The sequence below is a fragment of the Candoia aspera genome, chromosome 5 (assembly GCF_035149785.1).
Source record: "Candoia aspera isolate rCanAsp1 chromosome 5, rCanAsp1.hap2, whole genome shotgun sequence".
In the NCBI taxonomy this organism is placed as follows: Eukaryota; Metazoa; Chordata; class Lepidosauria; order Squamata; family Boidae; genus Candoia; species Candoia aspera.
Window position 1 is genome coordinate 101,173,085 of NC_086157.1, and position 27,575 is coordinate 101,200,659.

A 27,575-nucleotide genomic window follows, 5' to 3' on the forward strand; every position below is an offset into this window, starting at 1 on the left:
ATGGTAGAATCATCTGAAGAAAAATTACGAAAAGTTATAGTACTAGGTGGCATCAGAGATGACATTTTCATCAACACAGACTTTAATGAATTTATGTACTGCATGTGCTTTTATGACATGTCTATCACTTATACGATTCCCAAAGTTTATCTGAGCTACTTAATACCATTAGCTGAAACCAGCAGTTACATTTTTCTAGAGTTATCCGGTGTGGAATATGTATATGGAACTGAGTGTTTAAATCATGGGTGTCTAACCTTTTGGCTTCCCTGGGCCACATTGAGTGAAGAGGAATTATCTTGGGCTTCACATAAAATATATAATATAGTTAATGTATATAAGTAATAAAACGTCATTTTTTAAATATTTTTATTATAAAACTTTAAAAAAAGAGGGCAACATAAAACTAGTGGGATATTTGACCTTGTTTTTGTGAAACTAATACATCAGTGTCTGGTTTGATGAAAGTGGTTGCAATTCTCAGTGAGTTCTCAAGGTGCCCATCAGAAATTTTAATTCAAATTTTACTCTCCGTGTGCTTTTTTGGGGCTGCATTACTAGCTGTTCAAGGCCGCGTGCAGCCCGCGGCCCATGGGCTGGACACACCTGATTTAAATACTCTTCCCCTCTTCCCTAGAAAATTTAAGAAGCCTTGTTAACCAAGAAAATTACTATGGAAAGCCTTATACTTTGTATGCTAGTTTTCTGCATATAAGGAGTGCTTAAAAAGCACAATTATTACAATGCATGATTTATATCTAGAAACGTTCGTGTTCTAGAATAGGAACATGAAATTCTGCCTTACACTGAGTCTGACCCTAGTCCATCTAGCTGAGTCTTGTTTATACTGCCTGCAAATAGTTCTCAGGACTCTGATTGTTTTATAAAAATTCTCTTTGAGATCAAAATACAATGTAAATTTCAACCCTTTTAACCACATATTTTCCCATTGATCCATCTGTATATTATAAACAAAATTCTTAGCCCATTTTATCATACATTCTTTAACCTGTTCTTCCTGTTTCAAATTTCAACAAAAGTTTATACTTTCTAGCAATTACATGTTCATCAGTGCACAATTGCACTTCAAATTCTGTCTTACTTTGCTCTATACCATAGTCTTTTTAACCATTTTTAATCTATCCAATAGGTGTAAATGGGAAAACCTTTGATAACTATATCCTGCTGCTATTAATTGCTCTCTTGATTTGGTTTTAAATTCCCCTTGATAGTTTCCCAATAGTTCCCGGTACATCAACCATTTTTTCTTTGTTTGCTGTTTCTCTTCTATGATATGCTTCTTGAACTGAGATCCATAAATCCATTTTGGGCGCAACAATGTATTGTTGGTACATGACACCAGAGAAATTATCTAGAATGTATAAATGCACTTCAAATGTGTGTTGGAAATGCGAACAACATGAAGGGACATTTTATTATGCTTAGTGGACATATAAAAAAGCTAAAAAAAAAATTGGATTCAAATGCATACTTTGATACAGAGGATTTTAAAGATTAATATTCAGTTGAAGCCAGAACGTTTCCTTTTAGAACTGATGGACAGTTAGAAAAAAGCCGTGGAAGAATGGTTGGTGAAATTGACAGATCTTGCTGAGATGGATAAACTAACTTCTTTGATTAGAAAAAAGACATTATCTACATTTATTGGTGACTGGAAACCTCTTATGGACTTTTTGCGTAAAAATGAAAAAAAAATGAACTTGTGATTTATGGCTTTGATGATTAGACAGGACAGATTATAGAAAGAAGAATATCATGACGTAAATTTGGAAAGAGGTTACAATATAATCGTACTTCTAACTGCTGTGAAGACTATTAGCTGCCACTTCTTTGGATCTTTTTTCTTTAGTTTTTTTCCTTTTCTTGCACTCTTTGCTTTCTCTTTGCTTTCTTTTTTCCTTTTTCTTCCTTTCTTTATATTAAGGTGAAGGTAAAGGTTTCCTTTGACATTAAGTCCAGTCGCATCCGACTCTAGGGGGCGGTGCTCATCTTCGTTTCAAACCGTTTCAAAGCCGAAGAGCCGGTGTTTGTCCGTAGACACTTCCTCCGTGGTCATGTGGCCGGCATGACTAAACCGAACGCCGTTACCTGCCCGCCAAAGCGGTACCTATTAATCTACTCACATTTGCATGTTTTCGAACTGCTAGGTTAGCAGAAGCTGGGACTAGCCACGGGAGCTCACCCCATCACGCGGATTTGAACCGCCGACCTTCCGATCGGCAAGCCCAGCAGCTCAGCGGTTTAACCCGCAGTGCCATCGCGTCCCTTTTTCTTTATATTAGTGTGTATTTTTTTATCTTTCTTTTTAAAAGTTTTAATTAAAAATATTACATATATAAAGGGCTCTCAGATTGTATGTAATCTTTCCCAGCTATATTTGGATTAAATTTGGGTTTTACTGCACATAAAACAGTTTGTACTCTGTTTTATGTGCAATAAAACAATAATCTGCAGTTCTTCTCACCCTACTGGAAGAGAGGTGGGATATCTAGAGGGTAGCAATACATCTACAGGTTGTATTTTTTGCAGTAGGGGAGAAATGAATATATCTGACCAGGATTTGGAGCTTGCATCACTTTCATACTGTCAATCAGCTCCTTTTCTAAAAGGGCACTTAATACAATTATTACATTATTTTAATTCTATACTGTGCCAATGCTCTTGGAATTGAATCCTTGTTCCTGGAACTGCAGATACATTTGCTTCCATATTTATTTTTAAAATGCTTGTGTGCTTGTTCTACTTTTTCTTTTCCAAAATGTAGACCAGGCATCTGGTAGAAGCCGCAATGTTGTCAAGTGTGTGATGACATCATCGCATAAACAGTGCAAATTGCAAAATTTGTGTCATTTTTGTGATTATGTCATGATAAATATGGTGTCACTTTTGGAGAAAAGGCAGGATAGAGTCCCCCCGATGGGAGGAGATGGGCAGGGACAAATTGGATGGATAGATAGATAGATAGATAGATAGATAGATAAATACCTAATAAATAAAGTAAGTAAATGTTCTTCCTGGCTTCTTCTTCTATGCCACTTGAGCCCCAGACAGCCCAGCCTGGTCTGCATACATGAGACTGGATTTAAAAAGGTCCTTTCCAATAGATGATAAATCCTCATTTCTGTTCTAAGAAGGAAGAAAAGCAGGGGCAAGAAAATCAGAGAAAGCTTTGCTTGTATATATTGTCCTGAAACTGCTCCAGTCCATAAATTGCACCAGCCCTTTCTTCTCCCTCCCCCATTATTTTTCTTGTCAAAATGCATTAGGAGGCTGGAAATCAAACCCCAAACTCCTTCGTAGGTTTATTCTATAGCACTGTCCCCACCCCATGGGCAGATAACAATCTGCTTTGGCTTGCTGGCCCTTCACAATTCACTTACAAAGGGAAATGGCTCTTCCCTGTTTTCTACTACAGGCAAATACCAAAAGGACAAGGGGCCGGTCCTCAGTGACTCTGTTACCACGAGCCACAAGCCACAAACTAAGGCCACACATAGTTTAACTTAGTGCAGTATCAAGAGCACTCACTCCAGGTTTGCTGACCGCCCATCCCAGAATCTTTCACCATTGGCTATTGAAGGAGAAAATAATTAATAAAGCAGTTTGGTCTAACAAAATTGTCTTCAGAGATCCATCAGTACGTGTGTGTGTGTGTGTGTGCGCGCACAGGCGCATGCACACACACGTGCATGCCTTTGAGTCAATGTTAACTCCTGCCTGGACAAGTCCCTGCTGTTTTCTTGGCAAGATTTCAGAAGGGTTTACCCTTGCCTTCTTCCTAGGGCTGAGAGCACGTGACTGGCCCAAGGTCACCCAGCTGGCTTTGTGCCCAAGGCTGAACTAGAGCTCCCGGTCTCCTGGTTTCAAGCCTGGTGCCTTAACCATCAGACAACCTGGCTCTTGAATCAATGCTAACCCTAATATAAAATGCAAGTAGCTTACTAAGAGGTTGAAACTGCAAACTCAGGGCCTTTGTACTGGAAAAGAAGAACTCTACCCTGCCCCCCCCCCCCGCTCACCCCTAACTGGTCCTCAAGGCTTGCTGACCACACAAATCAAAGGCTAAAAATATTGCGTTGCTTTGGATATGGGTTCGGGTGGGCTCTGTCGCTAAGGGGTCCTACCGTCTTTCCTGTAAAAAGACCATCATATAAGCTTTGTCTCTCCCTTGGCTCAGTGGCCATAACTTGCATTCTGTCCCCTGCGCAGCTGAATTTATTAACTTGGCTCAAGCAGATTGCAGAGTGTCCATTGTCCATTGGGTGGGGAGCAGGCTTTCCCCTTCACTATACTGGCTGGGGTGCTGCAAAGTCGTAGCTCACAGTACTGAGGACCCAAGAAGTTGCTTATACCTCGCCTAGGGAATCCAGCCCAGTGGTTAATATGGGGCTCCATGTGTCATGGGAACCCAGAAAACAGGATCCACTATACCAGGGCTCAGAATTAGGCATAAGGGTACACCGTAGAAACGAGCCAGGCCGTTCAATCCCTGTAAGCACGTAGGGTTAATAAAAGTGAAAGTTTAGAAAAAGTGAAGAAGGTGAAGAGAAAAAACTCCGCTGAGGAGTTAAAATGGGATCCTGCTGGATTTGAAACGATTCATCATCGCTGCCCCGCAACCCTCATAACGTCGGGAACAAAAGCGAAGTTGGCACCTGCTTTGGACAAGTTAGAACTTCCCAGGATCGAGGGTCGCGGAGAAGCCTGGTTGCACGTGGCGGCGTGTCCGGACGTTAAATCGCCTTCGGGAGTTGCCCCTGGATTTGGGCACCGCGGGCGCGTCCACTTCGGGCCGCCCAACGTCCAGGGCTGCGTGCGGGGTCTCCCCCGAGAGGGGGCCCAGGAATCCCCGCCAGCCCAGTCGGGGCTGCCTGCCATATCGGCGGCAGGGCCGACCGCGCGCCCCGGGGTCTCCCTGCCCATGCCAGGACATGCCGCCCCGCCTCCTTGCCTGCATCACGTGGGCAGCTCTCCCCGGGGTCCTAACCGGAGCAGTCGCGCCTTCTCGCGCGCGGAGTGGAAGGGAAGTGGCGCTGCGGCGGACAAGCTGGGCAGTCCTTGCTGGCGCGAACAGCTGGAGGAGGGCACCGGGGCTTCGGATTCCGCCCGTGGGAGGAAATTCTCCGCCGAGGCCACCATGAACCTGTTGCTGCTGCTGCTGACTCTCCTTCCCCCCTTCTGCCTTTCTGGGATTTCGGGTAGGTGACCCCGGGAAACGCCCCCTCCCTGGGAAGTGAGTGACAGGGGATTTCCCCCCCCTCTTCTCCCTTCGAGGTTTCCCCTCCTTCCCTCTTTCCCGAACTCGTGGCTCTCTAAGTGACTCGGACGGCGCTTCCCATCACCCCTCGCCGGTTCTTCGGGAGATGAGGGTACAGAGGGGAGCCCGAGGCGGCTGTCCCAGTTGCGGGTCGCCGGTTTCGAAGGGACTCCTTTGGAGTTGCTTTCTTCGGAGAAAGCGGCCCGTGCGGCTCGCGGTCCCTTCGCTCTCCCGCAGCCGTGCCGAAAAGCCCGTTTCAACTCTGAGTCTAACGTGCCCGCGCTCGAAAAGAGGCCAGCGAGTTCCTTTTCGGGGTGCAGGAGATTGTTGGTGAAGGGGTTGGACCAGGACTGGGGAGACCCGGAATCCAGTCCAGCCTCAGCCATGGAACTCAGTAGGCGCCCTCAGGCCATCTACTCGCTCTCAGCCCAACCGCTATCAGGGTGTTTGTTGTGAGGTTAACATAAAGGGAGACACCCCCCCCCCGCCCCCATGTATGTTGCCTTGAGCTCCCGGTTCAAAGTGGGATATAAATCTAAATAAAATAAATACAGGAATCATGGATAGGAAGGGTAGGTTATGGACAGATCCTGAAGTTTGCAAAAGTTCTAAATCTTGGGGGGTGGGGGGAGGAAGACCTACTGATGGAGGAATTCAGGGATTGCATGCACATTGACCTGGGAATGCTGATGGCTTGTTTGCAAGAAAACTGGAAAGGCCAGTGGGAAGGGGGGATGGGACGGGAGGGAGGGAGGGAGGGAGGGAGATATGGTTGATCGACTGGAACAGCAAAAATTGTACTTTTCTTTCAAGCCCCATCTATCAAAAGAGATTGTTCTGCTTTGCACTCGAGGTTCACTTTTGGACAGATACTAATTTTGTTCTGGAAGTCTCATTGTCTCTTGTAAATGCTAGTAGTTCTGCAACGTTTTACTGTTTTTTCCCCCCAATGCTAGGGTGTTTGCAGTGTTCATTGTTTAACAGGGTTACAATTCCTGCAGCATGTTGTGAAAGGAGTTAAAACATTGGGAAATTGTGTTTTGCCTCCTCTAAGGTTGCGCTGACAGCAGTGGGGGGCAAACTCCATAAAATCAAAACCAAGCCGTAAACAGAGCTTGCCATATTGAGTCAAAATGTAGACAGGGAAGTGAGTCCCATCAATTTCTGGGGAACTTGCTTCTTCCAAGTAAGGTTGCAAATCATAAGCCTGGCTGCTAATCAAATCAGTTGTACTCAAACTTGGACAAACTGTTTTGAACCATGGAAAGTATATCCCACAAGCATGCCTGTGACAGTGTGAAGTAGATGCGGCTGCATATACACAAACGAATATACTCACTTCTCACCGTCTTCTCCCTGTTACCCATTAGGGTGCTTTCTCCAGCTGGACAGATGTCAGTTAAGAAAGGGGGAAAAAGGGATTGGGGCAAGAAGGAAGGAAGGAACAGAAGCAAATAGTCCTAGGGGGCAGCAAAGGGTCAGAAGTTCAAACCAGGCCTACCAACAACATGATCGGGCTGATGGTAATGATGGGTGGACAGTTTGGGAGAAGCAGGCGGGAAACCACAATTCTTGCTGGGTGTTTGGGGCAGAGGTATTGGGCAAGCAGCCTCAGTTAACTTGATGAGCTTGCCACGAACGTTTGGGAGGGACCACTGTCACTAGGTCTGAACCAGAGAGGTGGGAGAGTGGTTTAGGTCTTTCACTGCTATTGTGTGCAGGCCCCAACCCTCTCTTTAGAGGGCCACAAATGAACTCGGGGTCAAAGGTCTTTGGCTGAAGACTCCAACTGAAAAAGCAGGTCATTCCAAGTAACTTTAGAGTAGGAATGGGCAACTAGATGCCCATGGGCTGAATCCAGTCCTAGAATAATTTGATCAGTATTCAGAAAGATTGTAACATATCCTTTAAGGAGCATTCTCACAATGCAGGGCAATTGAGAAAGTCACACAAGCAGATTTCTTCCAAGAGAGCTCGCATTTTAAAGATTAAAGAAAATATAATAAAACAAAGTGAGGTTGGGCTTGACTGCAATATGGTGCATCATTTCTCAGAATTAAGTCCTACTGAGTTCAGGTTAGCTTAATTTCAGTAGGAGATGTGTTTGGACAATAGATCAAGTGCACTTTGATCACTCTAGAGCAGTGCTTCTCAACCTTGGCAACTTTAAGATGCTTGGACTTCGACTCCCATAATAATTCTGTTCTAGTGCATTATTAGGGATAAGCCTTGGTAGCTTCCCCTCCACCCCCAGAAATTTCTTTTAAACAAACAAAAAATATTTTCCTTCTTAGGAAATATGACTGACCTTCTCAGTAGACTTCACTTACCTTCAGCGATAGCAGGTCCATGCTCCCTGATTAGCTAGGATCATTCCTATACACAGTATAAGTAACAATAGTTTTTGTTAGAACTTGGTAATAGTAGCATGTTGCCCAATCTACTCCATAATACTATGCATTCAAATAATAATTACTACTGTACCTGGCTGTTGGCCAGGTGGAGTCACTCACAGAAGAAGAATGAAGCAAAGAGGAAAATAGCATGTAAGAAGTGATTTTAAAAAAAGTAAGGCAGGAAACTGTTTTAAAAAGAACGTTTTTACACGTTTATGATCCTCAACCTGATCAGAAATACACTATTTTTGATATCCTTGAAAAACAAGGAGTGTGACTGTATTTATGGCACACTCTATAGAACTTGAGGAAGTAGATTGTAGCATTTTAACAAGGACTGAATATTGGTAACAGAATCATAAATATGCAGTTCATGAAGACAGCAGTTACTTATGCACTGGAACTAACATCTGAGTAGACATACATAGGATCGCACAAAATATACGTGAACCAAGCCGGTATTTCTTGAAGGATGCAGGACAAGAGAAAGGTGGCAAGTGTCAGCCTTTCTTTTCGCTATCTGGCATGGAAGTTTCTATCCTACTGTTGCAATTTGGTACTTGAATTGTATTATTGCCATTGACACAATGATGTTTTCTATACAAACTATCTGGTTGGATAAGGCTGATAGAAGCTGAGGGCATCAGAATGGACAAGTTGCGTTCCACTTTAGGAAAACTTGTGGGATGGGAACACACAATCTTTTGTGGTCCAAGGGCTGCATTTCTCCTCTGAATGTCAGGCTGAATATCACATGTCAAAAACTGGATGGAAACATGCAGTTAAGATTTTTCTCTTCTGTCATCTTAAATATTGAAATTTGATACTTGACGGCAGATATTAGAGGAGTTGCTCTTTAGAAGAACCAGGCAGCTGCAACTTTTTTATTGCTTTTCTGCTTTCTCACTTCCATGTCCAATTGGGCAATGTGCCTGCATGATTAATATTTCCAACTGCACAATCAGGCTTGCTGAAAAGTACAATTGTCAAAGTCCAAGTCATGACAACAATTTGCAGAAGTTCATCTCATTTTGGATGGTATCTGAACTAGGAAATAGTAAAGACCCATCACGATGGCCATGAAGGGAATATTCAGAAACTGTTACAGAAACAATTAAGGCAGAAGCTTTTTTAAGCCCTTGGAAAGGCGATAGTATCAGGAAGGGACTCAAGCTGGCTCTTCCCTGACTCATTTGGGGGTATAAAAAGGAGGGAAGTTAAAACACAAGCAGACTTTCAAGCTTCTGTTACTGTAGCCTATCTCAATTCAATTTAGGTACAGTCTTCCTGTGGAATTGGTTTCTTGATCTGGTCTACCTCATAGACCTGACAGAAATGAATCATATCCTGGTCTGCGAGCAGTTTCTAGTTCAAATAACAGCAGAAATCATGGTCTGAAAACTGGACACAAGGCTTGTGTTTGGCCCAGTAAATTAAGGTTCATCAAGCTGATTGTTGAATCCAGACCACAAATCTCTTGGTAGATTTCCAAAATTGCATTTGTGATATGCAACTCTTTGTTGAAAAGGATTTTTAAAAACAGCCTAAGATCTCACCATCACTAGCAATTCTGCCTTCCAACTTTTTAGAATATGTATGCGTGAGAGAAGCCGTGCTTCACTAGCAATGGGGAAAACGTAGAGATTCACTGTGACAAAAGAGGCTTGTCTACTAGCATTAAAATGTCTGCTTCCAATGTTTATTGGGGTTTTTTTTAATCAGGTTCTTCTTAAGTTCCTCATTCTCCACAGATTAAGGCAGTTTTTCTCAGCTTGCCTCATATACACATACATCTTAAGTGAATTCTGAAACATTATTCCAGAAACTTAGCAGCCTATTAATGTCTCACTGCTTCAGGCTACATAAAAATTAAGCTTAAGTTTAATTTCTAACCACCCTGTTTCAGGTGTCTTTGGTAATATATATGGCATTCAAAAAATCTTCCTCCACCCTTTCTCTATAGCTTCTCTTCCATTTTTACCTAGGAATCTCTAAAAGTTAAAAGGGGGGGGGTGGCTTTATGTGTTCTATAGTAAAATGAGGATTTTCCCCTTATACAAATTCCCCTTATACAAATTCTCAGGGATACTCCTGAGAAACTGATGGCTGGTGGTGGAAGTTGGGCAGATAACAGTTCATCATACCATCATACTAATAACAGGAGACAGACTATAGAAATCTTAATGGAAAGGAGTTTGTTGTGAAAAATGAAAGTTACCTTTGTTTATAAGCTACCACAAGCCTCAGCTGTTACGACACTGAATTCTAGCAGATGGATTCCATCATTCAATGCTGCAGAAGACTCAGTGCATCCCAATTCCCATGTCACTGTTGAGGCAGCTGTTCTCAGTCATCATGGGGACAAGACTAATAAATGAGTGTATGCAGGTAGAAACATCATTATTATCTTATTAATTCTGCAGGCATGTGGTAGATTAGATGATATAACAAATCTGAAAAGGGAAATGTGGAAAAAGGAAGGGATGCATTTTAAGATGATAAATATACTGAGCTTGCCCAAGATGGAAGATCAGACAACTGTTGCTACTAAGCAGTCATACAGCTTAAACTTAATTGATTAATTAAACTTAATTGCCTGCTGTTGCTTGTGATTGTTTGCAGAAAAAAACCATTTGAAACTCTTCTGTGTTATGAGTGCGCAGCCTGAAACAATTGGTTTTATGCTATGTTCTTGCCTCTATGGGGGATGTGAAAGGCTGCCTCTTGAGGGATTTGAAAACTTTCAAACATATTTGTAGCATTCAGCAGTGCAAAATATTTTAGGCCAACCTGCACCTTTTTTTTTCATATGAGAGAATCCTTTGGGGGGACTTGTTAATTGGAGCAGTTTACATCCTTCTCACATTTATTTATTTCTTTTTTTTAATTGCTGCAATCATACCACTCTCTGCAGTGCATAAAAACATAAAGTATGTACAGTGGGTACAATATTATTGCATACTGAATACAATAATAAAATCAATAAAAATTCAACCCAAGAATATGAAATGAACAACCTTGCTATGACATTATCTAACTAGTTTAAAAAGCCACACAGATGATTTCTACTTTAACTTGCTCCCACTTGCTCAATAGGTTTAGCTCAAGGCTAAGTTCCAGGGGAAGGCTGTTCCATGTGGGGGCCATTACAAAAGAACATCTCTTAGCCTCTGACCCCCTGATTTCAGAGTAGGGAGGAATTACAAGTAATTGTTATCATTGCATTTGTATCAGATGGGTCAATTCTAGCTGAAGGGGTCAGTCCTACTTTATAGATTAAAACCAGCATTTTAGTTTGCACCCCAAAACCTATTGGTAACCAGTACTGGGCCTGATAGGTGAAATACGTTCATGGCATTTCATGCCAGTAGCACATGGGCCATTGCATTTGGCATGAACTTCTGTTTCCAAGCCATGCAGAGCACATTGTAGTAGTCCAGGCAAATAGTGTGGAGAGTTACTTCTGCAAGATCCTCTTGCTCCAGGCAGGTCTGTAATCAGTGAGCCAGCAATGGCCCTCCTGGCCATGGTTTTTACCTGCCTATCTAGTAGTAGCAGTTAGTCCTAGAAGACTTCAAAGTTACAGACCTGCTCCGTCAAGGGCAGTACCAGAAGACAACACCAGAGCTGACAGGGAACCTTAGTGAACAAAGAGCAGGTCTGCATTGCTTGGGTTCAACTTCAGTCTGTTTTCTCCTCTCTAGACCCTGACAGTCTTAAATACTAGGACAGGACTTCAACTACATCCCAGTGGGTATCACTGGGTTATGGACAGCACTGCACTCTAACCTTACATATGGTCTCTGCCAGTAGCTTCACGTAGATGTTAAAAAGTAGGGAGAAGAGAAGGGATTCCTATGGGACACCACAGGTAAGAGGCCACCAGGACGAACCCTCTTGCCCCAGCCAGCAACTGGAATGGTCTGCTAAGGAAGAACTGGAATCACTGAAGCCCAGCTCCCCCAATTGCCAGCTTTGAAGGAGGTAGAGAAAGATACCATGTTCAGTGGAACTGAAAACCACTGAGAGGCCTAATAGGACCAGAAGGAGTACTCTCTCCCCATCTAGGTCCTGACATCCATCATCAGCTAGATAAGATAACCAGGATGATTTCTGTCCCATTGAAAAGGGTTCAAATAATCTACTTGTCTAGGATGCTCTGTAGCAATCGTCCACAACAGTGTGTCTCAACGTAATGCTGGCTGGAGAATTCTGGGAGTTGAAGTCCACACATCTTAAAGTTGCTGAGGTTAAGGAACATCGGTCTACAAAGAGCAAAGACTGGAGACAGGGCGATTGTTGTCTAATACCAGTGGGTCCAGGGAAATATTCTTAAGGAAGGTGTGCACTACAGCTGATGTTGTGTAAGGGTGTTGCATAAAGTGTATTGTTGCCTTTTTTTTTTAAACAAATGAAGATCTTGGATAGCTATCTAAAAATTACTATGAATGTGGGAACCTGGGTTTTGAAAGATTGCAATTATATTGACATGTATCTGTTTTATTTCAGGGAACTTAAAGGAAAATGTCACCCATACCCCCACTGTCCATTTGAATTCTTCACCAATAAGTCATGCTTCAACAACAGGTAAGCTCCCTTCCCCTTTCACTGCTTTGTTCTGCAAAACCCCTTCAAGACAAATTTAAGTGCTGCTTTTTCCACTTGAGAGAAATCAAATATGTTATGAATAATCACACCTGGAAAAGAGATGTTAGTGCCACCACTCAGGGTGATTGCATCTATTTTAATTCCTTAGGACAGGTCATACAAAAGAGTGCTATGTTCTCTGTCATTTTTTAAACTGAAAGACTGAGATTCAAAGTCTGTGGCCTTTATCATGGGTGTATGGCAAATACTTCTCAGCCAAGGGGCTTTATTGCACCGGCTTTCAAGAGCACTGAACACCGTTCTTTCAGGGTGGAGAATAATTTCTGGAAAAAAGGAAAGGGAACTTAGCATGAATTTCTAGAACAGTGTTTCTCAACCTCAGCAACTTTAAGATGTGTGGACTTCAGCTCCCAGAATTCCCCCAGCCACCATGTTCTAGAAGGGAGTGCTACTGCTTCAGGGAAGAAGTTACAAAATCCTAATGCTACCAGTAACCCTGTAATCATGCTTTAGCACTGTGTACTTGCTAGGATCTGTTTGTGAGGCATAGAACTGGAGGTACAGGTTGCTGTTGCTATCTGCCTGGGTGGAGTCTTGCTTACAGGATATGAGAGAGAGACAAAAACTCAAACCTGCCTCTATTGGCACTTTCTGATCTTTCTCTTCTTTTCTGCCTTTGTTCCCTGGAGCAAAACGACTGCACCTGAGAAAAAAGGGTGTTGTTCTTGTTTTTTGTAGGCTTAATTAGACTCACCAGGCTCATCTGTCAAATTACAAGCATGTTCCTCCAAACAAGTATTTATATAAGCTGTGGTGGCACAAAACTATCTTAAGAGCAGCATAGCAAGCATAGACATCTTCCCTGCACCATACCATTCTCTTTCCTCTTCCTGAATTCCCCTTCTGTGCTCCGTCACTTCGGTCCTCCTCTCTTCAGTGTCTCCTTTCCCTGTATTGATCCTTTATTCATTTACCTGATGCAACCTTGGCATCCTCTAGATTAGTGTTTGTCAACCTTGGCAGCTTTAAGATGGGTGGACTTCAACTCCCAGAATTCTGGGAGTTGAAGTCCACCCATCTTAAAGCTGCCAAGGGTGACAAACACTGATCTAGATGTGTGGACTTCACTTCCATAGTTATCTTTCCAGCAGAGATACTGCTAAGAAGTCTGGGAGTTTGCTGTCAGTGGCAAGCCTTTCCTCTCCCAGCCTATAGCTAATGAAATCTGCAAAACTATTTATTGAATCCAAACTTCAGACATTTCCCTTTGGTGGTGTTCCATCTATTCTTGGGGGAGGGGTGCCAGTTTAATTTAACATTCCATGTGTTCAGCACCAGGTGAAATTCACTAGTTGGATTGCTTGCTGCTTTGCTATTATTGGGAAGAAATTTATAAAAAGTTAGGTATTTTAAAATATCTTTGAAAGATTTTGATCCATAGTTGTTGCATTTGTTATTCCATGAATTCTGAAAAGGGTTTATTTTGGCATTCTAAATCTGTGTCAGTACACTCCATATTCCTCTAAGTTGCTGGGATACAGGCAATATGCATTGGCTTGAAGGGCAGTCTGTAGCTTGCATAGAGTAGCATGAACATTAACATGGTACTGGGATAAAACTGAGCTTTGGTTTTGCTTATATATATGGCCAAATATGTCAGAATGTACCAGTATTATTCTTACCATTAGTAGGCAATGCTGCACGTGGCTAACACTGGTAGCCTACTGTATGCTATCTTATTAAAAAGCATTATGTAAAAATCTCAAATGGCCAAAACAATGATGGGCAGCATAATCTATTATGGGGAGGGAGTTAAGTGTATCTATAGGCCCATCTGGTGTTGACTATGACTTGGAATGTAAGAAGAGTAAATGGTAAATAATATGAATTCACAAATAAAATAACAAAAATAGAGATTTTGTGTCTGGAACTAAGAGAAAGAAGAAAGATCTGAATGAAGGTGAAGTGGAAAAGATGTAGCTTTAATTACCAATAGAAAGCTAAAATGTATGTCAGAAAATAGGAATTGATGTCCTCTAGTGTAGGAATCTGTAGGTTGGTGATTGTTGCATATTACACTCTGGTGAATAGTGATATTGGAAAAACTAGAGACATGTTTTATATAAAATTGTGGAACATTTCAGGGAATGCAGTCCAAGAAATAATATAATCTGTTAGGTGAGATGAATGGATGGGTGGGAGCAAGACAAAGGAATACTGAAAAAAAATGATTGGGTTACTTAGAGACTGAGATTTGTAGAGTTTTGGTGAATATCTGTTTAGAAAAAGGGTTGTTTATTTTGAATACAAGGTTTAGGTAAATCTGTCCATATGTACACATGGTGAAGTAGTAAATAAAAGTCTAAAACCATGATTGATTTGATTTGATTTGATATTGATGATGAAGAAGATTGAGGAAACTAGTGAAGGATCCAACTGTGATGAGAAGTTCTGAATGTTGGTCACATAGTTATTTGGTAGTGTCAAAAGGTGTCTTGGAAAAAATGAGCATGGAAGAAAAGAAAACGAAAGAACTAACTGAAGTGAAACTAGAATGACTGCAGGAAAAGAAAGTCTTATATGAAAAACTATTAGAAGAGAGAGTAATCTCTCAACAAAATTAATGGATGTAAAGCTGTGGAAGCTGCTTCAAACAGAGTGAAAATAATTATGTTGCAGAGCATCACAGAAGGACATAGTTCCTATGCTACTGAGCCTGCCGAGCACTGTAGTTCAGAAATTTCTGAAGGTTCACAAGTTCTCTACCCTGGCTTCCAATTTTTCATATATCACACTGAAGATGCAGAAAATAAGACTTTATTATACCTTCCTGCCTATTGCCTACACAAGTTCAGAATGAGAGAGAGAGAGAGAGTTTTGATTAATGGTTAAGGGACTAGAAGAGGAGCAGCGAGACCGGGGTTCTAGTGCTGCCTTAGGCATGAAAGCCACCTGGTTGATTTTGGGACAGTCACTCACAGTCCTAGAAAAAGGTAATGGCAAACTGAAAATGTTGCAAGGAAACTGCATGGCCTTGTCCATAGAGTCACCAGGAGTCAGGATGGGCTTGGAGGAGACTCTTGGGAATGCAAGAATGTAGGTTGCATTTTGCAGAGATTGACCTTATCCATCAATTTTTGGAACCTTGGTTCTTTTGCAGCTTATGCTGAATGCAGATCAGGGAATCAGATTGATAAGGATATTGCCACTTCTGGGTCTTTTTCTTTACATACATTGCTTGCAGTACATGAAGTATATTTAGACTTACTCGTTTTTTGGTTAAGCGGCTGTCATTAACCATCAGAATAATTTCTTCCTGTTTGCTGAAAACATGCCTTAATGGTTATAGGACCAGCCTTCAGAAAGCAGTGCTTGTATTTATGAACTTCTAAAATGGACCCTCCTTTCTTCCTCTACATAGTTGTATCTATGGGTTTATTGTATGCCAAAGAGTTCCATGGTCAAGGGGGTCCATTTTGGAAACATACACCATGCTGCACCAGGACTGCCCTTCAATCTTTCTCCCATGCTTCATGGTGGAATCTGTGTGTTGTGTTTCTCAACCTTGGCAACTCGTAAGATGTGTGGACTTCAGAACCTTGTAGTTATAGTAAAAGTGATAGAATCTATAACAAAATGTTAAGTTAGCTAGTTCTATAGTGCAGCAAGCAAAAGAGCAATGTGCTTATCTTGTTTTTTAAAAATCGCGTTGCAAAAGGAAAAAAAATGGGCAGGCCTTGTTTATCAACATTTTAAGAAGCAATCTACATATTTACTGTATCTGTGTTCCTATATTTCATGCATGCTTCCCAAGAGGATCATTTCTAATTGTCATAAGGTGAGTACTTCACCAAGATAATGCCATGGTCCTTTACCCATAATTAATGTTGTCTTTAAATGATATTTGGGGCAGGGGGGCATTAAGTTGGCTTTCACGTGACAAGAAAAACAGATGAATAAGGCTTGTTTCAGGAAGTTGCAATATGATCTTTGAAAGCACAGCTTGCAATGTGCTAAAGATAACTGTTCTCCACAACTTCCTTTTTATAAAGGCTGCTGCAAAACTCCCCAGGAGTGTTTCTGCAAATGAGTTAAATGTTTTGATGCCCTCTTTTCTCTGATGCAAATACTAATTGTGACTTAAGCACTTTTTTTCCAAATTGCAACTTAAAATACCCCTCATGAAAGAAAATGGTAGTTGGGTACAACTTACATTAATTCATGCACAAAAGGGGTTTAGGAGAAGGCATGCAGAACAGATTATTTGCATGAAGAAAATTTCTCATTTAATTCCTGTCATTTCTGGTTGCAGATCAGCCATTTTGAATATATTGAATAGGCAACTGAGAGATTTTATCTAATGATATTTTAAATTTCTTTGGGTAAGGAGAGTTTGTCATTGAAGTCAAAGAGTGGTGGATTTGCCCTTATTGGAAACCCTGTTTTAGATGGTCTACAGAAACTCCAACAGTGCGATTATAATTAAATACGTTGGAAATGAAAAGTGAGTCTGAGCTTGGACACTTTTTTTCCAGTGCAGTGACTTAGGGAGAGCATTCTGCTTCCTTTTGAAAACACTCCTCTGGATTTGCAATCTGAAATGGTGCAGATGGTTTTATCCCTTCTGTAATATCTGTAAATCAAAACATGAACTGCAGTGTCCTGGTGGCTGCATATAAATATTTGCATTCCTCTTTTCCTTGGATTTTTAGTTGGCTCACAGGCTCTTCCCCAGAAGACGTTACAAATACTTCGCAGCTTACCCTACGCCTACGTGTTATGCTCTGTCTCTCTACGAGATAAGAGTTATTTATTTCAATTTGTGACAGACATATCCTGGGTTTCTTCTCTAAGAAGATTCATTCCCTCCTTCCACATTTTATTGTCACAAGATCTCAGTGGGGTACCTTGTCTGAGTAGTAGCAACTGGCTCACCATCATCGATAAGCTTTGTAATTTAATAGGAATTTGAACTAGTTAGGTATAGTGGTTAAAGCATCAAGCTAAAAACTGGAAGACTGAGATCTGGTCCCACTTTGGGCACAAAACCATCTGGGTGAGTTTCAGCCAGTCCCTCTCAGTGCTAGAAAGAAGGAACTGGCAAGCCACTTATGAAATCCTTGTTAAGAAAACTGTAGGGGCTTGTCCAGGCAGTCACCATGAGTCCAAAAACTGACTTGAAGGCACACATTTCCTTCTTCTTTCTCTCCCCAGTCCTAACCAACCTGAAGTGTTTTCTTTTTGTTCTCACTGCACATGCAATAAAATCAGTTCTCTTCCATTCTGAAACTAGCAGAGAAGGACTCTGCTTCTGATTCTTCTTATCAGAAGTGTTAGTGAATGGATCTGTTCACCAGTCATTGCCTGGTGGACATTTCACACAGACAGTGCACTTGCTGACATATTTCAATTTTGCATATCAAAAAGTACAAATTATTCTTGGGAAGCAAAGTCCTGACTCAACATCCTTATGGGAATCAGTGATTCTTTACTACAGCCTATGATCAGTTGTATCCAAAAGGGCAAAAGAAAAACAGCATTACCCACGCACAAGGATGTTACTCACAAATACTGAAAGCACAAAATAGATCTTACAGTACAAATGGGCATATGTTTAAGTACAAGACTAAAGAGAAAAGGAAAGGGGAAAAAATATTAATAATGTTGTGTATGATGGCTAGTACATGGCATCAGCATGAGGGAAGGCGCAGAAATATAAAGGAGCAAGCAAACCAAAACTGCTGGATGACCCTGGAAAGGGAAGAGACAGATAACAAAAACCAGACTATATACTGGAAGGCAGAATATGGGCACAATAAATGCCATTGTTTATGGTACATAATGTTGGTATTGGTAACGAGGATCTCCTGCTCCTTATAAAGCAAGAGTCCTTAACCTGAGGTCCATGGACACCTTTCAGAGGGTCTGTGAATTTTTATGGGAAAAGGATTACAACTTTATTTTCACTCACCTCTAACTTAAATGTAGCCTTTCATTCAAAAATGTATGGCGGCAATAAAGTAATTTATGGCCTCTAGACTCCAAAAATATTTGTTAACTTGAATAAATCTCACTACCTAAAATTATTACAGTATACTCTCCTAAAAGTATTGTCTTACTGTTGATTGAATGGATCAATACAGAAGTGCATATATTACAATGCTACATGTGTGTTATTTTTTAATATTTTGGTAAGTGTGCTTGAGTATGATTGGTAATATAATCCATGTTCATGTATTTTATGTTATGCCTTTAAATGCATTTGGTATGCCATTTCACTGTGGGTATTATATTAGTCCTATGAACCTGCAAATTGGGGTGGATATGTAGATAGGAGCTGTCATATTTTTCCTCATAATTAGCAGTAAGTGCTTATCTGTGGAAGTACCTTCAAATTTATTCTTCAGTCTGTCTCCATATTGAGCCAAAAGCAGCCATAAACTTGTTAAAGACTGCATATAATGCTACTCTGAATTTATTCATATATTTCTTCACCAGATGCCATAGACTGTAAGCCCTCCCTCTAGGACATCCTGGCCTAAAACCTGTCTGTTCATTTCCAATAATATTGGAGTTGGCTACCTTCCAGTGTAGACGCCTTACTTATATGTTACTACTCAGTAAACTATTTGGTCTGTAATTAGAGGGATCTTATTTATTCTCTTTTTATAAGGTGGGATAATGGCTGATTTCCAGTCTTTGGGTGTGTAGAAATAAAATGAGATAAAATAGGTAATTCAACTTAGTGGAACATTCATTTGTCTGTATTCAGGATTCGACATTTCTATTACAATGATATCTAAAGCATAGTATAATTATTTTGTGGCTCTGCTGGACCTGTTGGGTCAGATGACAAAAATCCAGAAACGTGCAACTCTGCAAAGCCATTTATAGTTTTTAAACTGAAGACCTGGTTCTTCCCCCAGGGGCAGGGGCAGGGAATGAGATGAGCCCGCTCTATGGAAGGGGAGATAGCTGGAGTACCAGAAACTGTTCCTAGTGATATTTGTGTCACATGTTAATCTTAGAATAATCATAAAGGAATATATAGGTGGTTTATCCCACTATAATATTGCTGGTAAACTGCATTTAACTTGGTATGTAGCAATTTGTTGCAGTCAATTTGGGGTGGGTAATGTTTAAACGTAAAAAAAAAATAATTAAATGCCGTCTTGTTAGTAATTAATAATGGAAACAGGGAGAAAAAATTGGATTATTGCCTAAAGAGGTTTGGAAATTCCAGGAATTTCCTGGTATATAACTATATAAATCAATAAATAATCCGCATATAAATCATATCGATAGAAAGGCTATAAATCAGTACATCAGTATATAATGGCATGAAATACATGGCACCTGTTTCCATTCAGGATGTAGTATTAGGTACTATTTTCTTTCTGTTTTCCAAAATAGATGATTCAGGAATGTGTGCTTGGTGTATTTTTGACCCACGCCCACTTCTAGAGCTGATGCGATCAGTCCCCTCAATGGTGGAAACGTAGCTGCAGCAAAAATGGAATAGGAAGGTGCTTGAGTATTTCTGATCTCCTTAGCATACTTGGCTCGCCAAAGGGAAAACAAAGAATGGAATGTAGTTTCACAAGTTCTAGAGGAGAGAGGGTATTTTCTCATGATTGGTAAGCTAGAAACTGCCCTGGTAATTCCTATCAAGAAGAATTTGGCTATTGGCTGCTAGGGAAAGTTAATTCAAAATGTATTATTGAAGTGAAATTACAGCATAAACCAGTCTCATCAAGGAATGAGTGGTATCTAATCTTTGTAGCAATTTGTCATTGTGTAAGATGAGGAGCACAGAGGCTGTATGATCCCTATTAGTGCTGTAGCTAGTTAATTAAAGACGTATTTTATGGTTTAGAGATGTGCAGAATCTATCATTCCAAGGAGAGAACATTCTGTATTTCTTTGGGACCACCAAGATCTGGCCATTCTGGGGGTGGCCCGTTAGTTCTCCTAAACACTGCATACCATTCCCTGTTCCAGACTTTTTACTTCCAGAAAACTGCAGGAACACCCCCAGAATGGCTCGATTGGCAGCTTCTTGGAATGTTCTGTTCCAAGAATGGTAGGGATTGCACATCCTTGTTATTATACAAATTTGATATGTTAATAAGTCTACACTGTAATACAAGCACTATTTTACAAAGTTTATATATCTTCCTAAATCAGCAAAGACCATCACTGTTACTAACGTCACCCAAAAATCAACAAATACCACAGTCCATCCTGACGTGACTTCTAAGATCACAACAATCACCAGCAAGACCATCACTGCTGCAAATACTACCCATGCCATACAAACAGTTAAATCTATGCTACCTGCCAGTACAAAGCATTCACCAACTGAATCTGGGTTGCACAATAAGACCATTGCAGTTCCTGTAACTCGGCCACCTTCCGCTTTGGTGACAGGTATGTACTGATACTTCACTTCCTACTTGATTGTTATCTACTTTGCATCTGCACCTCACCTCACTCAATTCATCATAGTTGTCTTTTGTTTTTAAGGAAGGTCTCCCAGAGCTTCAGAGATAAGGTACATCTGTTCCAATTAGAATATTATGAGTAATTTATTACATTCACATGTATTTGGTTTGTGTCTGATTTACGAACCTAATACCAATTCAAGAGAAACTATGTAGTAAACAATCAAAATGCTATAACTTTTCCAACCAGACGTATTTCAGAAGTATTTGGACAAGTTCCAGAATTCTAAGCCAGCATCCAGTGGAGGGCAGTCCAGTTGCTTGCTAAGAATAAAACTCATCATCCAATTTATTAATGCTCTTTAGCAGTTACAGCTCTGAAATACAGCAAGGACTATAGAAGTTTGCCTAACTAAGAAAGCTTGGCAGCTAAACATCAGAAAGAAACAAACTTATCCCTTCCAAAAGCAGATTCTACAAAGGACACCAATAATAAGAAGGAAGTCCCTTTTCTAGTAGCTGTTGAATGCAAGTTGATTTACATGTTCTACAACAGGGTTAAGCAACCTGATGTTTTTCATATGCTTTGGGGTATGACAGCCACTGTCCCTCACCTTTGGCTACACTGACATGGCTTGATGGTAGTTGAAGTCCAAAACCATTGGAAGGTGCAAGGTTCCTTATTGCTGTGTCAGGCATATGGGGTAAGAAAGCTGCCAATAAGCAAGGTTATGTCCAGAAGGGGACAGCAAAGATGGAGTGAAGCCTGGAGACCAAATTTCTTTGCAGGAACATTAGAGTAAGACATATGTAGAACGGAGAGCAAAAGTTTAAGAGATAGTCTGATATCCCTCTCGAAATATTTAAAGCTAGCCAGCAACAATTACAAGGAAGGGATTTTTGCTTCAAATTAGGAAGAATTTCCCAGTGATGCCATTGACATATGGAAAGATGATGGGAATTATCCTCCAAAACATAGGTTAATATTAATTAAATATTTCTGGGTGGTGTGGGGGACAGGGTGAACAAAAGAGCAGCATGTGTACACATAGGCAAGACCAAGCATTTCTGTTTTCCCCGAGTTTGGAGGTGGCTGATTCTTAGTGAACTATACTATTCTAGACCATCCACTGCAGTTGTTTTCCCTGTTTCAGAATCATTAGAAACAATGTCTCCAAAGCTTTAGCAGTGGTGGGAGGGGGCTCCAGGGGCATCGGTAAGAAGGTTCTCAGGGAGTTGCCCACTCCTGCTCTAAAAGTCAGCAAAGAGAAATCCAACTTGCTTGATAGAGCCAGTTTGGTCTAGTGGTTAAGGTGCTGGACTGGAAACCAGGAGTCTGTGAGTTCTAGTCCCGCCTTAGGTGTGAAAGCTGCTGGGTGACCTTGGGCCAGTCCCCCTCTCTCAGCCCTACTCACCTCACAAGTTGGTGGTTGTGGGGAAAATAGGAGGAGGAAGGAGTGTTCGCCACCTTGAGTTATTTATAAAAATAATAAAGGCAAGATAGAAAATAAACAAATAAACTTGGTCTGGTCTATGGTAAAGAATAGGCTCTTGGGATGGGCACCTACAACCAAATAGAACTCATCTTACTTGCATGTTAAAGGATAAGTCACCTAAAGGAAGACTTGTCCTAGAAAAATAAAGTAAGATGAAGGTTCTTTTGAGTTGATCTAGTCTTCCATAGGTATAATTTTCTTGGCAACATTTCAGAAACATTTGTCAGTCATTTTTTTCCCTTTCTTCCAGGAAGTTTTGTTGTTCCCACAGTTTCCCACTCTGTTCTACAGATTGGGATTTCACTCCTGACCAAGTATTAACCATGGCCAACCTGCTTAGCTTCTCAAGATCAGCCAACATCAGCTACATGTTACCACCTGCAGCAGATTGTCCTTAAAAAAGAATATAGTAAAACATAATTAAATGAGCAAGGGCTTGCAGGCAAGAACTGTATAATATACAAACACAGAAAAAAAGATGAATTAATATTTCAGCAAAAGTATATGAACATTTTTGTCTTCTTTTTAACCATTCCAGAAGTTTCAGCAGTTCAAGGCACTCCATCGGGGTTCAGTGCTGGCAGCTTCATTGGTGGCATTGTATTGACACTGGGACTTCTTGCCATTGGCTATATTGGATGCAGAATCTATCACACAAAAAGAGGTGTTCAGTACCGAACCATGTACGTTGGGTTGAATGTTTGTTGATTTTTCTCTAAGTATAATACTGAACAGGGTTTGAGGAAGAATGTCATCTTCTGTCTGAACACTAGAGAATATGACAGAATATAAAATTCAGCTATTACAAAATTGGTAGGAGATGTGAACAGGCTCACCCCCATGTTTTTCTAATACAGTAGTGAAACTAATGGTAAGAAAATGGAAGCTGTAACTTCAGCCATAATCTGATGTCAACCCTGAGCTACAAATATTTGCTTCGATTGATAATCTGATGTCAGCCCCACAAGGTAGACCAGACCAAGAAACCAATGCCATATAGGTTAGGACTACTTTTATTATAACAGCTATAATAACAGATTCTTGCAAGTCTGAATCTACATCCCCCTCCCTCACTTTATCTTCGTGTAAACAGGGAGGAGCCTGTTATTCTAATTTCTTGGCCCAGGCTCAAGCCCCTCTTATCTAACCGTTGCCTTGGTAGAAGCTTTTCCTTCTGTCCTTTAAGACTGTTACCTATGCCCTCTACATCTGGGCAGGGACAAAAAATGGATCATGTGTTAAAACAGAGATTTAGACAATATGAAAAATTAAGTATGAGTTAAAATTAAGCATGTATTCAATATGGTAAAATAGAAGTTTGCTAAGAGCAGCGGGCTGGCAACGTCTTGTTGATTCTGTGCCTGTGAACCTAACATAGGTTTGCCCATTCAGCCACTGAACATTACTGGCATTCTTGAACAATAGCAGTTGCCAGTCAGGTTTGTACAACTGTATGCAGGATAATTAAAAAACAAAAACTGAATATATACTGATTGTCTAGAACAATTCCTAGAACAATTTGCCTCTTCCCACCATAGAAATAGCCAGTAATTATCTAGACTGACTGGAAGCAGTTCTATTAACTTAAAAACCAGTCTTTCCCAGCCCTACCTGAGACCCCAGTGACTGTCTGTATTCAAAGCATGGACTCTTCCACTGAGCTTTTCATTGTAGAAAGACACTTGGGATTAGCTCAGACAAGTTGTCCATGCATCCAGCTACTGTCTTTCTGAGCATCATCAACCATTTCAGTCCATCACTGTACCATAAAACTCACTGATTGAATCCCTTGAGGCCAGCAGATAAATAATGTCAGAGATTGATCCAAAGAAAATCTTAAACTAAATTGATCAATGATCTGACCTGGTAGAAGGCAATTTTCTATTCTTTTGCAGGTCAGGTGGGCACCAAAACATTAATGTCTATACTTGCCCAACCTTTTTACTGCAAACCTGAGAGCTAGCACAATATCACAAGCTGCTGCTAAGTGTGTGGAATCTTGATCCTCCCTCAAATAATAATAGACACATAATCCTAATGAAATAGCAAAATTTAAGAATGGGTTGCTAGTAATAAAATTTGTCTGGTTGCTTTCATCTCAGCTCTTTGTTTTTATTCCTCTGACAGGCAAGACTAGCATGCCTCGCACAAGAGGAAATGTCATAGTGCTAAACCCTTTGCAATCCTTCCTAACAATGGGAGTTCTTTTGTTTACTTTGTGATTACTTCCTTTCATTTGCTCAACATGGGGAAGGGCCAGAAGCTCTGCAACATCCCGTCTCTTGAATTATTTTAGCCCTTTGTTGGACCCTACCTTCTCTGTTAACAGCTAGAAGCAAACTCTCTTGCCTCCTGCTGTTGTTCACAAAAGTATTGTGGCCATATACTTGAGCACGTAGCTGATCCTAAGATAGAATAACTTCCTCTCTAGCCTTTGAAGGAAGCCACACACTTTCATTTTGTGCTCCCTTGCCACCACCCTCTAATCCAAAAATGTGCCATTTTGTTCACCAACATTGTTTGGTTTATTTTTAAGCATACAGTAAAAAGGAGGCATTTTCTTTCCTTCCAGGAAGATCAGACGTGTGTGTGTGTCGTGGTGGTGGTGGTGGTGTTTCTCACATAGAGTTCACCTTTGGCAGTAGTCCAGACAAGCACAACCAGGAGTACTAACTCTATCTTTATTGTAAGGTTATGTTAACAGAACCTTGCAAGACTGAAAGTATTTCTCCCCTCCTTTCCTTTTACTTTCTGGAAAACTAGGGAGGGTCCCTTCTGAAATGCTTCCCATGGCCCCCCCCCCCAACTTCTGTGGGCTGAGATAATTTTTATATGCTGGTTTCCAGTCTGGTTTCCAGTGGCTCTTCCTCCTGTTTCCCGAGGCCATTCCCACATACCATTACACATACTGTAGCTGTAGATTCCAATTTATGCAAGGAGTGTTCTGCCAAATGCAGAGCAACTTTACAATTCAGCTATTTTTAACTCTTGGAGATTCTTTTTATAGCTACAATATGAGTTTTACCAAGCTGTCTGGGTAAACCACAAGATACCTTTTCCTTGCCCAGGAATCTTGTTCTCTGTCTTCATTGTTTTTACTGTTGAAATAATTCCTCCCAGTCCTACTTCAATTTGTATATTTAATTGTATCCCATTTGAATGAATGGACAGACAGAAGGATACATGTATAACAGTGAGGATATATTACTCTTCCACGTCACCAAGTTCCTTCCACCTTGTTCCTCACTGACATTTCTGTGCTCAAATGTAGTAACATGCATTGACAAATAAAATTGCTTGCATAGCCTAGTACCCAATATTCGATCACTTGGTCATGTTTTGGGGAGTGCCGAAGAGTGAAACCCCCAGCAACAGATATGTTACGGGGAATTACATTGGCTCCGTTCCCATGATACGGCCAATATTCTCTCCTCCCCAGTCACTCTACCATGCTGTCTATTTGGTTTGTGTAAAGATCCAAAAGTGGTTTTGTTAGTTCATATACAATCACAGAAACCTTAAATACTGTGTTAATCAGTAGAACCTGGCTTATTTGTGAAAATCTAAATAAAGTTTTTTTCCCACACAGAAGACAGTCTAGAAAGTTTTGTGTATTTGTTGACCTCATTTAATAACTCTATGACTTCATCGTCCAGTGATGTGTATAACATAGTTCCTTTCCTTTTTTTTCCCTCCAGTGATGAACATGATGCCATTATTTAAAGTCTGCATTGAAAAGACAGAAAGTAAACATCCGTACACGTACTCCTGCTTTTAGGAACACTTTCTCTCTGGGAAACAGGCTTTAATGAAAAAATTATCTGATTTGATGTTGACTGTTTCATCCCTTTTTTGACATGCATTTACCTGCAAATCTGAGGAACTCCATAAGGACTTTGCATACTTCAGATTACCTTCAGTGAAGTATTTCAAGGAATTGAAATTGGCACCTGCTTTTAATCACTCTCTTTTGAAAACTGTTGAAGTAAACATTGTTACCGCTTAGCTCTTATCTACAGAAGATTGGAGATGACAAGTCCACAACAGAATACAACTTCTAAGTGTTGAGTTCTGAACCTTTTTCCTTCTGACATGTTTTAATCTCCAGTCTTTTCATTCAGGAAAACAAATCAGACGTTGCTGGACAAATAAGAGTTTCCTTTTCAGAGGTGTCACAATAACAGTTCTTCCAGACCATTTGTGTGAGATTTGTTTGGAATATTGTTTCTTTAAAAATATGGGGAAATTCAAAGATTGTATTTGCCTTGTTGGATGTTTAAGAAAAAAAATTTTTTTTTACTTTGTGGTTCCAGAAAAACAAATGTAACAGGTAGGATTGCAAAGATGGATTTGAAGCTTTTGAGGTGGTGGGTTTTCATTGTGTTTTATGCATTTTAAAACTTGAGAAATGAATAGAATTATCCATGTTTTGAAGCAGATTGATATAAAGTTAGCATCTTCAGAAGACTCTTTCACAAAAAGGGAGGCCAAAGTCTCTTTCAATTTGAAGCCATTCTGGAATCATTCAGTTGGGTTCCATCTAGTGAGATCTGTTCAGTTCAAAGTCACCATGTCAAAAATCATCCTGTAGGTCATATGAGTGAGCTCTTAGACAAGGGACTGTGTGACTAATCTGCTTAATACATATAATTGTGTAATTACTACATCATCTGTATTTACACTTTCACATGAAAGTAGAGAAGCTGGTTAAGGAATAAAAATCCACAACATTTCTACCAATAATGATTTAACCATAGGCTTAGATAACTGTGGGTATTATCTAAGGGGAATTGACAATGGTAGCACAATTGCTCCATGCTGCCCAACATCCAGAGTATATTTCCAAAATGAAACAAACTTGAAACTGATCAGGCAGGGCAAACTTAAATGTATTAATGCGCTCCGCAAAATTTCCCATCTGGCTCACTAGATTCTCAAAGAAGCTTCACTGGTTCTCTCAAGGAACCCAACATTCAGAGGACAGATATCAAAGTTCCTCTCCAACCCTCTTGGAGATGATTTTTCCTTTCTTCAGAAGACATAAAAGCAGCCTCCATTGTTGCCAATGGAAAGTATTATTAACACAAGTTGTTGCATGGAGATTTGAACAGGAATTCCTGTAAAGGGGGAAAGCCTAGATTTTTCCAATGTTGGGACCCCACCCCCAGTGCAACAGTTTGCCTTACATCTTTCATTAATAACAATGCTAAAACTGAAGTAGTAGATAATAAGCAGGAGTTGCTAATGGAGAGTAAAGGGATAACTCACCCCACCCCAGAACTACACTTCCATCAGAAATCATTCCTTCTATTCTTCAATCAGGTTTTAAGATAGCCTCCACCATAATTGTTTA

The 27,575-nt window shown here is 40.5% G+C and overlaps 1 protein-coding gene across 1 annotated transcript; it reads left to right on the forward strand.

Moving 5' to 3' along the window:
- Positions 1 to 26,956, forward strand: TMEM123 (transmembrane protein 123). The gene is made up of 6 exons (XM_063304735.1): positions 1 to 208; positions 4,518 to 5,219; positions 12,184 to 12,261; positions 20,470 to 20,712; positions 22,761 to 22,905; positions 25,921 to 26,956. The coding sequence occupies exons 1-6, from the start codon at positions 1 to 3 to the stop codon at positions 25,943 to 25,945; spliced, it is 1,401 nt and encodes a 466-aa protein (XP_063160805.1). The 3' UTR covers positions 25,946 to 26,956.
- The last annotated feature ends 619 nt before the right edge of the window (positions 26,957 to 27,575 follow it).

Bases quoted from the DNA above. Each gene is read 5' to 3' on its own strand.
- TMEM123 (XM_063304735.1), top strand. From the start codon at position 1: ATGGTAGAATCATCTGAAGAAAAATTACGAAAAGTTATAGTACTAGGT. The intron at 209-4,517 runs GTGTGGAATATG...AATCCCTGTAAG, and splicing joins CATTTTTCTAGAGTTATCCG to CACGTAGGGTTAATAAAAGT. The intron at 20,713-22,760 runs GTATGTACTGAT...TAACCATTCCAG, and splicing joins ACCTTCCGCTTTGGTGACAG to AAGTTTCAGCAGTTCAAGGC.